Source organism: Rattus norvegicus, chromosome X (assembly GCF_036323735.1).
Source record: "Rattus norvegicus strain BN/NHsdMcwi chromosome X, GRCr8, whole genome shotgun sequence".
NCBI classification, from domain to species: domain Eukaryota; kingdom Metazoa; phylum Chordata; class Mammalia; order Rodentia; family Muridae; genus Rattus; species Rattus norvegicus.
The window spans coordinates 4,838,567-4,853,903 of NC_086039.1; the positions used below are offsets into that span (position 1 = coordinate 4,838,567).

The 15,337-nt window shown below is 39.2% G+C and overlaps 1 protein-coding gene across 2 annotated transcripts in view; it reads left to right on the forward strand.

Annotated features, from left to right (window-relative positions):
- Positions 1-15,337, forward strand: part of Slc9a7 (solute carrier family 9 member A7) — a 181,025-nt gene that overhangs the window by 70,989 nt on the left and 94,699 nt on the right. For both annotated transcript variants that reach the window (XM_006256637.4, NM_001401002.1), the window contains exons 2-3: positions 1,454-1,653; positions 3,926-4,003. In XM_006256637.4, coding sequence (XP_006256699.1) covers positions 1,454-1,653; positions 3,926-4,003 — 278 coding nt within the window. The remainder of the gene's footprint in view (positions 1-1,453; positions 1,654-3,925; positions 4,004-15,337) is intronic.

Sequence of the window (15,337 nt, forward strand, 5' to 3'; positions counted from 1 at the left end):
GGACCAATTGTGTACATGATATACTTCTTTCCTGTTCCATGCAGAGGACTCCTAGACATTTATCAGAATTCTCATAGCCCCCTATGAATGAGAACTGATAGAGACCGATAAGCTATCAGGCCTTACTAGAGCAGCAGTGAAGATGAGGAAAATACAAAGAAATGTGTCCGGCAGCCACCCTGCTGTAGGTAGCTCACAATATCATTTATAAGCACAGATACCCAGAAAGCCAGACCAAGCTAGCCATGACAGTGCCAGTGGAGAAACATGTTCTCAAGCTGAGCAGAGCAGGACTGAGCAAATTCTGGTTGGCCATCTCTGCCATCAGATGATTTCTCACCAGATGGGAATAAAATAAATGGAAATTTAGCTGTAAGACCTGATAGACACTGAAGAAGTGTTTGTCTTTTCCCTGTTCACTAGATAATTTGAAACATCTGCATTATGGGCTCCTTTGTTTTCTTTAGGTATCTCTTTTTGGTAATGGCAAATGTGCTTTTGAAAATTAAGTCTTACTTTTCTTATACGTTTAAGGTTGTTTCATAATTGGCCAGGATGAGATTATTAAGAACATCAGTTTAAATTTGTAGTCGCAAGGAGGAGCCCCTTAATCATGACTGCTTAAGTTTACATGGCAACCTTTAGCCGCCCCGTGGGTATAATTATTTTCTCCATGATCCTCAGTGCTTGGAATGACTTAAGCAAAAACATTTTCCCTCCTTCCACTCTGATGTGTGTGTGGCAAAGCATGTTACATTTATAGCAATTAAACATTCCAGTGGCCTGTTCCTCCCTTGCAGATGGCAGTAGGAATGGTTTGAAAGATACTATGGGGAAAAACAAAGACTCAGTTGGCCTTCCTCATTCTGTTCTGGGCAGAAAACATTACACTCTCCCCTCTCCCTCATTTCTTTCTACAAAAAGCCTCAGAAGTGAGAGATGAAAGAGAAGCAGGGTTGAGTCTGTTTATGCGGCCATACTAAGCACTGTTCTATTTAATCCTTCTAGTGACTAATGGACTCAGATCAGCAGTGTGTTGCTTCCATACTTTGTTTTGTCACATAACTGACTTTTTAAAAGTTCAGTGATTAATTTGTTAGTGTTTAAAACTCTAGGATAGGCAATCTAGAAATATCCCCAGAGGAGGTATATGGGGAAGAGGAAGAGAGAAAACCATGCCCTTTTGAGTTAGGCATGGAAGTTGGGCACACAGCCATATGGCAAAAGGGAGGTAGTTTCAGACAAAGAGTGAAAAGGCATACCAGACACAGCATACTTAGGCTCTGGCCAGTTTCTGAAAGACAGAGAGAAAAAAAGAAAGGGGAAAATGGATTTTCTGATTTTTTTTTTCAGAAAAGTGGTCAGGCTTAACCTAGCTGTAGGGCTGCGCCTCCATAAATGATTGAGCAGTAAGCCAGGACTAATGTTTTTTATGTGTGTCACCTTATTTCAGGGCTCATTGTTGGAGTGATCCTGAGGTATGGCACCCCTGCTACCAGCGGTCGTGACAAGTCACTCAGCTGTACTCAGGAAGACAGAGCCTTTAGTACTTTATTAGTGAATGTCAGTGGGAAGTTCTTTGAATACACTCTGAAAGGAGAAATCAGCCCTGGCAAGATCAACAATGTGGAGCAGAATGACATGCTGCGGAAGGTGAGCTGGTACCACGGTTTTCTGGGACAAGGCTGTTGATCACCATCTTGACCTTGAGGAGAGAAATTCTCCCAAACTACTGGAATATCTGTCACATTCCTGGTTTACAATTTTCTAAGGTGCTTCAGGGTCAGAATGAGTAGGAAGACTCAGAATTTAACTTTGTTGCTTCAGCTACCAGCCTAACTGGTTAGGACCTATGGCCTGCATGGGCTACTGATGACATGACATGTTGGTGGATCCCCACTTGCCTTGTTTCCCCAACAGCATCACTTCTTTATTCTTGTTTTCTTTTTTTTGTTATTATTGGATATTTTTATTTACATTTCTTTTTTTACTTGCTCTTAAGGTTTATTACATATTCACGAACCTGAAAATATATGCATGCAAGTACATACCCATTTTATATATACGTACTTATTCACATCAACATATATATTTGCCAGACTATCACTATCATCAGGTAGGAAGCTACTTTGAGAGATGGAGGTTTAGAGTCACATTGATATATTCAGTGATATCTTCATGCTACCTGCCTCAGAATGAGACAAGGTATGGAAGGTCAAGATCTCAGGTGCCATATGGTAGAGTGTTAAGGGATGGATGTTTTAGTAGAAAAACTAGTTTTTTTCTCCATCTTTATTAACTTGGGTATTTCTTATTTATATTTCAATTGTTATTCCCTTTCCCGGTTTCCAGGCCAACATCCCCATGAGCTTAGAAACAAGCCTGCCTGCCTGCCTGCCTGCCTGCCTGCCTGCCTGCCTTCCTTCCTTCCTTCCTTCCTTCCTTCCTTCCTTCCTTCCTTCCTTCCTTCCTTCCTTCCTCCCCTCCCCTCCCCTCCCCTCTTCTCCTCTCCTCACTTTTCCTCCCCCTCTCTACCTTCCTTTCTTTTTTCTTTCTCTTTTCTTTTCTTCTCCCCCTTTCTTTCTTTTCTTTTTCCCCTCTCTCTCCCTCCCTCTCTCTCTCTTTCTCTCTCTCTCTCTCTCTCTCTCTCTCTCTCTCTCTCTCTCTCTCTCTCTCTCTCTCTCTCTCTCTCTCCTGTTTTTCAACACAGGGTTTCTCTTGACTGTCCTGGAACTCACTCTGTAGACCAGGCTGGTGTCAAACTCACACAGATCCCTCCACCTTCCTCTGTTTCCCAAGTGCTGGGATGAAAGGCATGCACCATCACCACACGGCACTTATCTTTTAAAAAATAATATTACTTTCCCTTTTAGCTTAGTCAGTATTCTGAAATGCAACTCCTAGTTAGTCATGGCTTTCTTGACATAGTCTGCAAATATACAAGTGCTTACATATATTAATGATCAATGCCAAAGACTTGCCTAATATTGAAACAAAGGAGGGCTTGTTTTAGAATTTAAGTCCAAGCATTATTTCTCAATTTTAAAATTTCATTTTATTTTCTTTTAAGACAGTGTCTTAAAATGTGGCTCAGACTCATCTCAAATCCATAGTTCTCCTGCCTCAGCCTCTGAGTGCTAGAGTTACAGGAATTTACCTCTACACATGCTTCAAGCCTTGTTTTCATTTGATTATGGAGTAGCAAAAACGCTTCAGGAAAAAAGATTACGTGTCTCTCATGTGGATGATTTCTAGAATAGGCAAGAAATCAATATTAAAGATTTATTCGTGTGGGTATATTAATTGATTTTATGTCACTTAATCATTTAAAATATTTAGCCTATTCCTAACCCCCACCCCTCCCCAAAGTTTTGTCTGTTTATAAATGTTTAGCTCCCTGATTGGCTGTGTAAAAGTGTCAGTGTGTGTTCCTTTTTATCAACAACAACCAACTTTAGTTGATGATCAAGAAGCAGCTGACCTCACTGATAACTATGTCTTGGACGCATGGAGTATTTCCAATAGAATTAGGTCTACAAATGGGAAGTTAATAAAAACGCATAGTAACATTTTTATTGCAATTAAGCTTTCATGAATGTGTGATGGAGGTCAGGACGTTTTTATTTTCTGTTGAAAAACATTGGCAGCAGCTGCCTGTGAGTTCCTCAAATTGCCTCAAACTGTTGTGACTTAATATGTATTAAGACAGAATACTGGAATCTTAAGTCAGAAGTGCTGGGGGTGGCCATGGGCAGGGAGAACATGCAAGTCAATAGGGAAACTGTGGCTTATCTGCTGTAATGATTTAATACATTGGTGGCTTTTGTTCTAAATAAGGCACTTTAGTCAATGGCTTCCAATATTTAAAAAAATCCAATCAGTTGAACTTTATCTAAAATTTGACTTTTTCTTTTTAAACTTTCAGGTAACATTTGATCCAGAGGTATTTTTCAACATTCTGCTGCCTCCAATTATTTTCCATGCTGGATACAGCTTAAAGAAGGTATAAGTATTTTTGCCAGTCATTTCTTTTTTTTTTATTAACTTGAGTATTTATTATTTACATTTTGAGTGTTATTCCCTTTCCCGGTTTCCGGGCAAACATCCCCCTAATCCCTTCCCCTCCCCTTCTTTATGGGTGTTCCCCTCCCCAACCTACCCCCATTGTCGCCCTCCCCCCAACAATCACGTTCACTGGGGGTTCAGTCTTAGCAGGACCCAGGGCTTCCCCTTCCACTGGTTCTCTTACTAGGATATTCATTGCTACCTATGAGGTCAGAGTCCAGGATCAGTCCATGTATAGTCTTTAGGTAGTGGCTTAGTCCCTGGAAGCTCTGGTTGGTTGGCATTGTTGTTCATAAAGGGTCTTGAGCCCCTTCAAGCTCTTTCAGTCCTTTCTCTGATTCCTTCAACGGGGGTCTTGTTCTCAGTTCAGTGGTTTGCTGCTGGCATTCGCCTCTGTGTTTGCTGTATTCTGGCTGTGTCTCTCAGGAGTGATCTACATCCTTGCCAGTGATTTCTTAAGAGATTTCTCCTTTGTTCCCTAACATAATGTTTTTATTGATTATTTGGGAATTTCACATAATGTACCCGATCACTTGGAGGACACTACCATTCATCCAAGCACCCCCCTACCCATGTGACGTACACCCAGGAAAAGAAGGGAAGAAAAAGAAAAAAATACCAAGTCCAGTTTGTGTTGCCCATATCCTCACTGGAGCACAGTCAAACTCCCAGTAGTCCACCCTTTAAAGAAAACTGAGTCCTTCCCCACCTGCACCCTCGCCAGAAACCATCAACTGTGATGGCATCACTTCAGCATCCCTATTGCAATTTTAAAGAGTTCTTTTCAATGGCTTACTGTGTAGGATTTTTCTTTTTTGGGGGGAGTGGAAGTTTCAATGTTGACCTCCATAATTTCTAGTTTTCCCTTTAAACTCTCAGATTTTTGTGTTGTGTACCCACTCAGAGACTATCGGTAACTCATCATCAATTGTTACTGTTTAAAATGTCGAGCTCTTCGAAACTGCCAGCAGGAATATAACACAGTGCAGCCACTTTTGCAAACAACATAATAGTTTCTTGTTAAAGTGAAGTTGAAAGTGTCTTAAGGCCCAACAGCTTCACTGATGAGGATTCCTTGAAGAGTAAGTAACTTGTGTTCACACAAAAACCTATGCCTCATTCTTCATACTCCTGATTTGTAAGACAAAACCCTAAAGTCACCAAAATGCCTTCCTGTGGGTAATGGTTAAACAAACTGTAGTATACCCATACCATAGAAAAATACTCAGTGATCACATTGAAAAAAATATTGGTGTCCAATCTGGATAGTCTTGTAAGTCATTCTGTTGAGTCAGACAATTCAGAGTCAGGGTTCCATGCTATATTGCTTCATTTATGTAGCACTACAGAAATGGCAAAATTATAGAGATAGAGAACAAATTGTTCGTTGTTTGGGATTAGAGATGATGGTAAGGTAGAGTATGGGGAGGCCAGAGGGGACATTTTATAGTCATGGGATATATGTGTATGTTAGATAGTATTTTTGTGGTGCCAAGAATGGTAAGCAACTCCAGGCCAACTCTATTTCTTGACTGTGGCATTAGTTATGCAATCTGCTCATGTGATAAAATTACACTGACATTGGACCAATATCATTCTCCTAGTTTTGGTACTGTTCTATAGTTACATAAGATACAGTTGACGGGGATAGTGGTGGATGAGGGTACCCAAAACCTTTCTATATTGTCTTTACAATTTCAGTAAATCCATTGTTCGTCCAAAGTAAAAGAAAAGTTTTAAATAACTTAACTATCCACCTTATTGAGGATCATTATACTTGACAGATTCTTAAGCCAAGACAATTTTTTAATTGAAAAACCAAGTACTTTAACAAAACATCAGCAGCTCTATCTACCTATCTATCTACCTACCTATCTACCTATCATCTATCTATCTATTATCTCTCTCTCTCTCTCTCTCTCTCTCTCTCTCTCTCTCTCTCTCTCTACCTATCAATCATCTATGTATCTATCATCTAGCTCTCTGCTCTAACTTATTGTGGGAATGTTGTATAAAGATCAGTTCCAAAGACCTCCCTAGGATAACAGCCATAGAGCTTATTCAGCTCTGAAGGTGGATGAGAGACAAACCTTTCAGTTCTAGAGAAGAAAGGTATTGGCTGACAGGAAAACTCAACAACATCTGTATGAATTAGAAAATGACTTTTAAATGGAGAAACTGTGGCTACATTAACCTGGAAAACTGTATTATGAACATAAAAGAGGGTATCGTTACAGAATATTCAAATATTCAATGGTTAATAAAGGAGTACTCAGAACAGTTCTGTGCCAGTAAGTTATATGGGGCAGAGAGAAGTCAACTTCAGGTGTCATTCTTCAGGCACCCTATACCTCATTTTTCAATGATCTGATCTGAAACTCTAAGTAGGTTAGACTGACTGGTAAGGGAATTCCAGGGATCTGCTTTTCTCAACCTCTTCGGCACTGGGACTTTTAGTGTGTATCTCACCTTTTTAAAAAAGATTTATTTATTTATTTATATGAGTACATTGTAGCTGTCTGTAGACACACCAGAAGAGGGCATCAGATCCCATTACAGATGGTTGTGAGCCACCATGTGGTTGCTGGGAATTGAACTCAGGACCTCTGGAAGAGCAGTCAGTGCTCATAACCACTGAGCCATCTCTCCAGTCTGCACCTCACCTTTGTGTGTGTGTGTGTGTGTGTGTGTGTGTGTGTGTGTGTGTGTGTCTGTGTGTCTGTGTGTGTGTGTGTTGTATATCCATGAATGTACAGGTATATGTACCTGTCTGAATGCATGCAGAGGGAGGCCAGAGAAGAATATCAAATGTTTCCTTCTCTTGCTGTCTTACTGCATTTAGATAGGATTTTTCATGGAACCAGAAACTCACTGTTTGGCTAGAGTGGCTGACTTGCAAGATCTTATGAGATACCTGTCTCTGCCTCCCAGTGCTGGAGCTTTAGAAACACACAGCCATACCCAGAGATTTCACCCTTGAGCCATCTTCCCAGTTCCCCAGCATTTTGTTTTATGTGAATGTTGCAGATCAAATCCAGGTCTTTGTGTTTGCATGGCAAGAACTTTATAGATTAAGGTGTCTTTCTAGACCCTGTTCTAGTAAATTTGACAAGTGAAATGGACAGGTTCCTTGAATAACACAAATTAACCAAGCTGACTAGAGATAATATAGAAAATTTGGACAGCTCTGTGTTAAATAAAAAACTGAATTGATAATTAAAACCCTACCTACATGGCTTCATAGTGAACAAGACCAAACATTTAAGGAAGAAAGAAAAGCATCCCTGCAAAAGCATAGTGTTCCATAGAAGATGGACTACTTCCCAATTCCCTTTAGGAGAGGATGCCTGCCCAACATACTAGACTTTCTCTCAGAACCACTTTTTGGTTTTAAACCATTTATGGAGCATCAGCTAGGTACAGGAACTATACATATTTATTTCTGTTTATAAATCTATGTGAACATTCACAGAATCTATAAGAATTTAAATATTTAATTAGTAAATTAATTGCTATTAATTATTATTTAATTATTTAGCTTATAATTAAACAATTTATGGTTCAAATACCCTGGTAAACCTATTGGAGCATGAGAGTTAACTCTTAGTAATAGTACTCCATAAGTACTTCGTGAGTTGAATACAGAATGACAGCGACTGTTTAGATATCAGCTCAGTTAGTTAGAGGTAGGGAGGCTGAAATGGAGGGATGCTAGAAACTGCTGTGCAAGAAAAGTCTGTCTCTTTCACTCATAGTATGGAAACTGGAAGAGCGGTGAGAACAGTCACCTCATCCTGGATAAAATGGTTAAGACTTCTAGACAAAGAAAACTGGTGTTGTTTTTCATAGATCAATGAGCCTCCTTGCTTCATCCCCTTGGGACAGGGGAGGAACATGAGAGGGCTGCGCTGCTGGATGTCAGAGGAACAGGAGGGTGTGTATTTCTATGCAGAAAGTTTGGAATTTAGAAAGGGTCCTGCATTTCATTGATATTCAAAACAAAATGATTAATGCTGCAGGTGAGGGAATGAAGTCAATATAGAAATAAATCAAAGCTAGGCCTTCTCTGTTCAATTCCATATCCAGAGTTTTTTCTTTGTGCTAGATGCAGGTTTTCCATATAAAACATCTCAAATTTACATTTTCCATGTCATTTATACAGCTGCCAAAGTCATCTGAATCTTTACATTATCTATTGACACATAATAGATAAGAAATGGTTATTGTTGGGATAATATTAATTTTTCCCTCCATGGAGAATTTGGGGCCTCTTCTTTGTGTCAAATGAATGATGGATAATTTATTTTAAATACCTAATCTGAATATATAATCAAAGTCATAGTTGCTTTAAAATGAGACCAAGTCATAGGTTATAAAAGCCTCTCTAATGGTTGAAAAACACTTTTTTTATAACCTTCCCTTCATCAGCTCTGATTTCTGAAACTGAAATAGCAAGCTCTCCCTGTTATCTAATTGAACTTGTTTTTGACATGCTAACCTTCTGTGTTAGTGTCTTTCTTTTTTAAACAATTCTTATAAGGTCACTGAATAGGTGGTTGTTACTGTGCTTGCCATCTCTGATTGCACCTAGTGATAGTTAAATGGCTGATATACATTTTACCTTTTAACTAATGGTATATAAGTACATTTGGATCATTTGATATAGGCTATATTCTGAATATATACATATACACATATACATTTATATTCTATACATTTCCGTATGTACTCATCTTTTTTCTGCCTTGAAAAAGTTACTATTGGATTTTGCTTTTTGTTTTTGTGCCATTGCTTGTGGTTTTTTTTATAGGGCACTAGTATTAGAAAAATCATCTAGTCAACTTTTTTTTTTTGTGTTTGTCCCTCTCTCACACACATATGCATGCATGAGCACACATACCACAGATGATGGGAATGGGAGAGAATATGGCTCCCCGAGCAGTAGGAATATAGGCTGAGAATGGCACACTACTAACTGGAATTTCCAATGGATTTCACCAAAGTGAACCTTGCTCTGGTCTGTGCTGGGTTTAGATTATTGAAGGCTTTATTTGGATATGCCACTATCTCTTTTTTCTCTCTGCTTGTCATTCTGTGCCTAAGAGAGAAGAATGGGGACACATCAAGACTATGTTGTAGACACATAAAATAGGAAGAAAGGGCTAGTCTTTAATTCAGCAACTCCTGTCCATTTCTCTTCAAAAAGTCGAGAGTGGTGGAGATTGAGAAAGCAACACACTGGAATCCAGAGACAGGCTCTCCAGTTCCTGGTTGTTGTTTCGTAGATGTATGATTTTAGGCAACTCTAAAGCACGTCATAGAACCTTATATTTTTCTCATGTAAGATGGTACAAGAGCAGATATGGCAGCTCATGCCTGTAGTCTCTGTACTGGGGAGGCTAAAGCAGGAGACTTTTACTAGTTTAAAGCCAGCCTGGCTAGTGTGTGAATCCCCCTGTCTAAGTGGCAGCTGATAATTTAGCTCAGTGGCGAAGCACTTCTCTAATGTGCATAAGATCCTAAGTCAATCTCCAGTATGGCTAAAGCAAACAAACAAAGAAACAGGCAAACAAGCTAGCAATGAAGTTTGAATGAATCTTCACTAGGGTTCTGTGAGAATTGGATGAGCTAGTACTTATGAAAGTACTTTGTGTATTATGAAATGTGCATTTAAGTGCAGATATCATATGCAAGCATGTGGCGTATCCTTCCAAAATAAAAATTTAGTTCATTAGGTTTGAATAAGAAATGAACAATTTGTGTGTGGTGGAGAGAGATTCTGGAGCATATTATGAATGTATTCTTGTAGATTTACATTTTTGGTTTTGTACTTCAGCTAATATCATAAATGTGAATTTATCTAATCTTTGTTTCTATTAATCCTGGGAATAATTGGCCAAAAGAAATCAAAGTATCACCAGTCTTGTAGGAAAAGTGAACTCAAGAGAATGGAGCCTAAATGGGGAGGAAGACTAAAGTCTCATTCAATAGCCAACTTTATTTAGAGGATAAGACAATTTCAATTCTGAGGGTTAATGTGATGGCTACTCTTATGTCAACTAAACATAAGCTAGTTATCTGAAAGGAGGGAACCACAATTAAGAAAATGTCTTCATAAAATCTAATTGGAAATCATTTTCTTAATTAGTGACTGATATGGTAAGGCCCAAGCCATTGTGGGTGGTACCATCTCTGGGCTGGTGGTCCTGGGTGCTATAAGAAAGCAGACTGAAGAAGACTTGAGGAACAAGTCAGTAAGCAGCAAGCCTTCATGGCCACTGCAACAGCTCCTGCCTCCAGGTTCCTACTCTGCTTGAGTACCTGCTCTCACTGCTTTTGATGATGAACTGTTTTTGGCATGGTGTTTCATCACAGGAATAGTAACCCTAACTTAGACAGTTAAGCAAGGTCACATGATCAAAGTTCAGAAGACTTCAAACTGTATACAAACTTAAGGACAAGCTGTGACTAGAAACAGTTTTTGAATGCCAAAGTAAGATAAGAGTTAATCTGAAATAAACCCTATTTACCACACAAATAATAAGAGTACATTTCAAAAATAAACTAATGTTTAGAAGGAACAGAGGGCACGAGACACTTGTTCTGTTTTCTTGGAGTTTTCTTTTTTCTCTTTTAATTCTTTTTTTTTTGTGTGGATATTTTATTATTCACATTTCAAATGTTACTCTCTTTCCTGGTTTCCCCTCAGTAAGCCCCCTGTACCATTCACCCTCCCCCTTCTTCTATGAGGGTGTTCCCCATCCCCAAACACCCCACCTTCCCACCCTGACATTCCCTTACACTGGGGGGGGGTCCAACCTTGGCAGAACCAAGGGCTTTTCTTCCCTTTGGTGCCCAACAAGGCCATCCTCTGCTACATATGCAACTGGAGCCATGGGTCTGTCCATGTGTACTCTTTGGATGGTGGTTTAGTCCCTGGGAGCTCTGGTTGGTTGGTATTGTTGTTCTTATGGGGTTGCAAGCCCCTTCAGCTCCTTCAATCCTTTCTCTAACTCCTCCAATGGAGACCTGGTTCTAAGTTCAATGGTTTGCTGCTAGCATTCACCTCTGTATTAGTCATGCTCTGGCTGAGCCTCTCAGGAGAGATCTATATCCAGCTCCTGTCAGCATGCACTTCTTGGCTTCATCAATACTGTCTAGGTTTGGTGGATATATTTATATATATATATATATATATATATATATATATATATATATATATATATATATATATGTGCTGGATCCCCAGGTGGGGCAGGCTCTAAATGGTCATTCCTTCAGTCTCTGCTCCTAATTTTGCCTCCATATCTCCTCCTCCTATGAATATTTTTATTCCCCCTTTTAAGAAGGACTGAAGCGCGGAAAGGGCGGTGCATATCTTCCTGGTTGCTGCCGCCGCAGAGAGCTCGTGGGCAGCACCCCACGAGGAAACTTGAGCCTCGGGACCACAGGTAAGACCAACTTTTCTGCTGCAAGTGACCTGCCTGGTGAACTCAAGACACAGGCCCACAGGAACAGCTGAAGACCTGTAGAGAAGAAAAACTACACGCCCGAAAGCAGAACACTCTGTCCCCATAATTGGCTGAAAGAAAACAGGAAAACAGGTCTACAGCACTCCTGACACACAGGCTTATAGGACAGTTTAGTCACTGTCAGAAATAGCAGAACAAAGTAACACTAGAGATAATCTGATGGCGAGAGGCAAGTGCAGGAACCCAAGCCACAGAAACCAAGACTACATGGCATCATCGGAGCCCAATTCTCCCATCAAAACAAACATGGAATATCCAAACACACCAGAAAAGCAAGATCTAGTTTCAAAATCATTTTTGATCATGATGCTGGAGGACTTCAAGAAAGACGTGAAGAACTCCCTTAGAGAACAAGTAGAAGCCTACAGAGAGGAATCGCAAAAATGCCTGAAAGAATTCCAGGAAAACATAAATAAACAAGTAGAAACCCATAGAGAGGAGACACAAAAATCCCTGAAAGAATTCCAGGAAAACACAATCAAACAGTTGAAGGAATTAAAAATGGAAATAGAAGGAATCAAGAAAGAATACATGGAAACAACCCTGGATATAGAAAATCAAAAGAAGAGACAAGGAGCTATAGATACGAGCTTCACCAACAGAATACAAGAGATGGAAGAGAGAATCTCTGGAGCAGAAGATTCCATAGAAATCATTGACTCAACTGTCAAAGATAATGTAAAGCGGAAAAAGCTACTGGTCCAAAACATACAGGAAATCCAGGACTCAATGAGAAGATCAAACCTAAGAATAATAGGTATAGAAGAGAGTGAAGACTCCCAGCTCAAAGGACCAGTAAATATCTTCAACAAAATCATAGAAAACTTCCCTAACCTAAAAAAAGAGATACCCATAGGCATACAAGAAGCCTACAGAACTCCAAATAGATTGGACCAGAAAAGAAACACCTCCAGTCACATAATAGTCAAAACACCAAACGCACAAAATAAAGAAAGAATATTAAAAGCAGTAAGGGAAAAAGGTCAAGTAACTTATAAAGGCAGACCTATCAGAATCACACCAGACTTTTCGCCAGAAACTATGAAGGGCAGAAGATCCTGGACAGATGTCATACAGACCCTAAGAGAACAAAAATGCCAGCCCAGGTTACTGTATCCTGCAAAACTCTCAATTAACATAGATGGAGAAACCAAGATATTCCATGACAAAACCAAATTTACACAATATCTTTCTACAAATCCAGCACTACAAAGGATAATAAAGGGTAAAGCCCAACATAAGGAGACATGCTATACCCTAGAAGAAGCAAGAAACTAATCGTCTTGGCAACAAAACAAAGAGAAGAAAAGCACACAAACATAACCTCACATCCAAATATGAATATAACAGGAAGCAATAATCACTATTCCTTAATATCTCTCAACATAAATGGCCTCAACTCCCCAATAAAAAGACATAGATTAACAAACTGGATACGCAATGAGGACCCTGCATTCTGCTGCCTACAGGAAACACACCTCAGAGACAAAGACAGACACTACCTCAGAGTGAAAGGCTGGAAAACAACTTTCCAAGCAAATGGTCAGAAGAAGGAAGGTGGAGTAGCCATTCTAATATCAAATAAAATCAATTTTCAATTAAAAGTCATCAAAAAAGATAAGGAAGGACACTTCATATTCATCAAAGGAAAAATCCACCAAGATGAACTCTCAATCCTAAATATCTATGCCCCAAATACAAGGGCACCTACATACGTGAAAGAAACCTTATTAAAGCTCAAAACACACATTGCACCTCACACAATAATCGTGGGAGATTTCAACACCCCACTCTCATCAATGGACAGATCATGGAAACAGAAATTAAACAGAGATGTAGACAGACTAAGAGAAGTCATGAGCCAAATGGACTTAACGGATATTTATAGAACATTCTGTCCTAAAGCAAAAGGATATACCTTCTTCTCAGCTCCTCATGGTACTTTCTCCAAAATTGACCATATAGTTGGTCAAAAAACAGGCCTCAACAGGTACAGAAAGATAGAAATAATCCCATGCGTGCTATCAGACCACCACGGCCTAAAACTGGTCTTCAATAACAATAAGGGAAGAATGCCCACATATACGTGGTAATTGAACAATGCTCTACTCAATGATAACCTAGTCAAGGAAGAAATAAAGAAAGAAATTAAAGACTTTTTAGAATTTAATGAAAATGAAGGTACAACATACCCAAACTTATGGGAAACAATGAAAGCTGTGCTAAGAGGAAAACTCATAGCGCTGTGTGCCTGCAGAAAGAAACAGGAAAGAGCATATGTCAACAGCTTGACAGCACACCTAAAAGCTCTAGAACAAAAAGAAGCAAATACACCGAGGAGGAGTAGAAGGCAGGATATAATCAAACTCAGAGCTGAAATCAACCAAGTAGAAACAAAAAGGACCATAGAAAGAATCAACAGAACCAAAAGTCGGTTCTTTGAGAAAATCAACAAGATAGATAAACCCCTTAGCCAGACTAACGAGAGGACCCAGAGAGTGTGTCCAAACTAACAAAATCAGAAATGAAAAGGGAGACATAACTACAGATTCAGAGGAAATTCAAAAAATCATCAGATCTTACTATAAAAACCTATATTCAACAAAACTTGAAAATCTGCAGGAAATGGACAATTTCCTAGACAGATACCAGGTATCGAAGTTAAATCAGGAACAGATAAACCAGTTAAACAACCCCATAACTCCTAAGGAAATAGAAGCAGTCATTAAAGGTCTCCCAACCAAAAAGAGCCCAGGTCCAGACGGGTTTAGTGCAGAATTCTATCAGACCTTCATAGAAGACCTCATACCAATATTATCCAAACTATTCCACAAAATTGAAACAGATGGATCACTCCCGAATTCCTTCTATGAAGCCACAATTACTCTTATACCTAAACCACAGAAAGACCCAACAAAGAAAGAGAACTTCAGACCAATTTCCCTTATGAATATCGACGCAAAAATACTCAACAAAATTCTTTCAAACCGAATCCAAGAGCACATCAAAACAATCATCCACCATGATCACGTAGGCTTCATCCCAGGCATGCAGGGATGGTTTAATATACGGAAAACCATCAACGTGATCCATTATATAAACAAACTGAAAGAACAAAACCACATGATCATTTCATTAGATGCTGAGAAAGCATTTGACAAAATTCAACACCCCTTCAGGATAAAAGTCCTGGAAAGAATAGGAATTCAAGGCCCATAACTAAACATAGTAAAAGCCATATACAGCAAACCAGTTGCTAATATTAAACTAAACGGAGAGAAACTTGAAGCAATCCCACTAAAATCAGGGACTAAACAAGGCTCCCTACTCTCTCGCTACTTATTCAATATAGTTCTTGAAGTTCTAGCCAGAGCAATCAGACAACAAAAGGAGGTCAAGGGGATACAGATCGGAAAAGAAGAAGTCAAAATATCACTATTTGCAGATGATATGATAGTTTATTTAAGTGATCCCAAAAGTTCCACCAGAGAACTACTAAAGCTGATAAACAACTTCAGCAAAGTGGCTGGGTATAAAATTATGTCAAATAAATCAGTAGCCTTCCTCTACACAAAAGAGAAAGAAGCCAAGAAAGAAATTAGGGAAACGACACCCTTCATAATAGACCCAAATAATATAAAGTACCTCGGTGTGACTTTAACCAAGTAAGTAAAAGATCTGTACAATAAGAACTTCAAGACACTGAAGAAAGAAATTGAAGAAGACCTCAGAAGATGGAT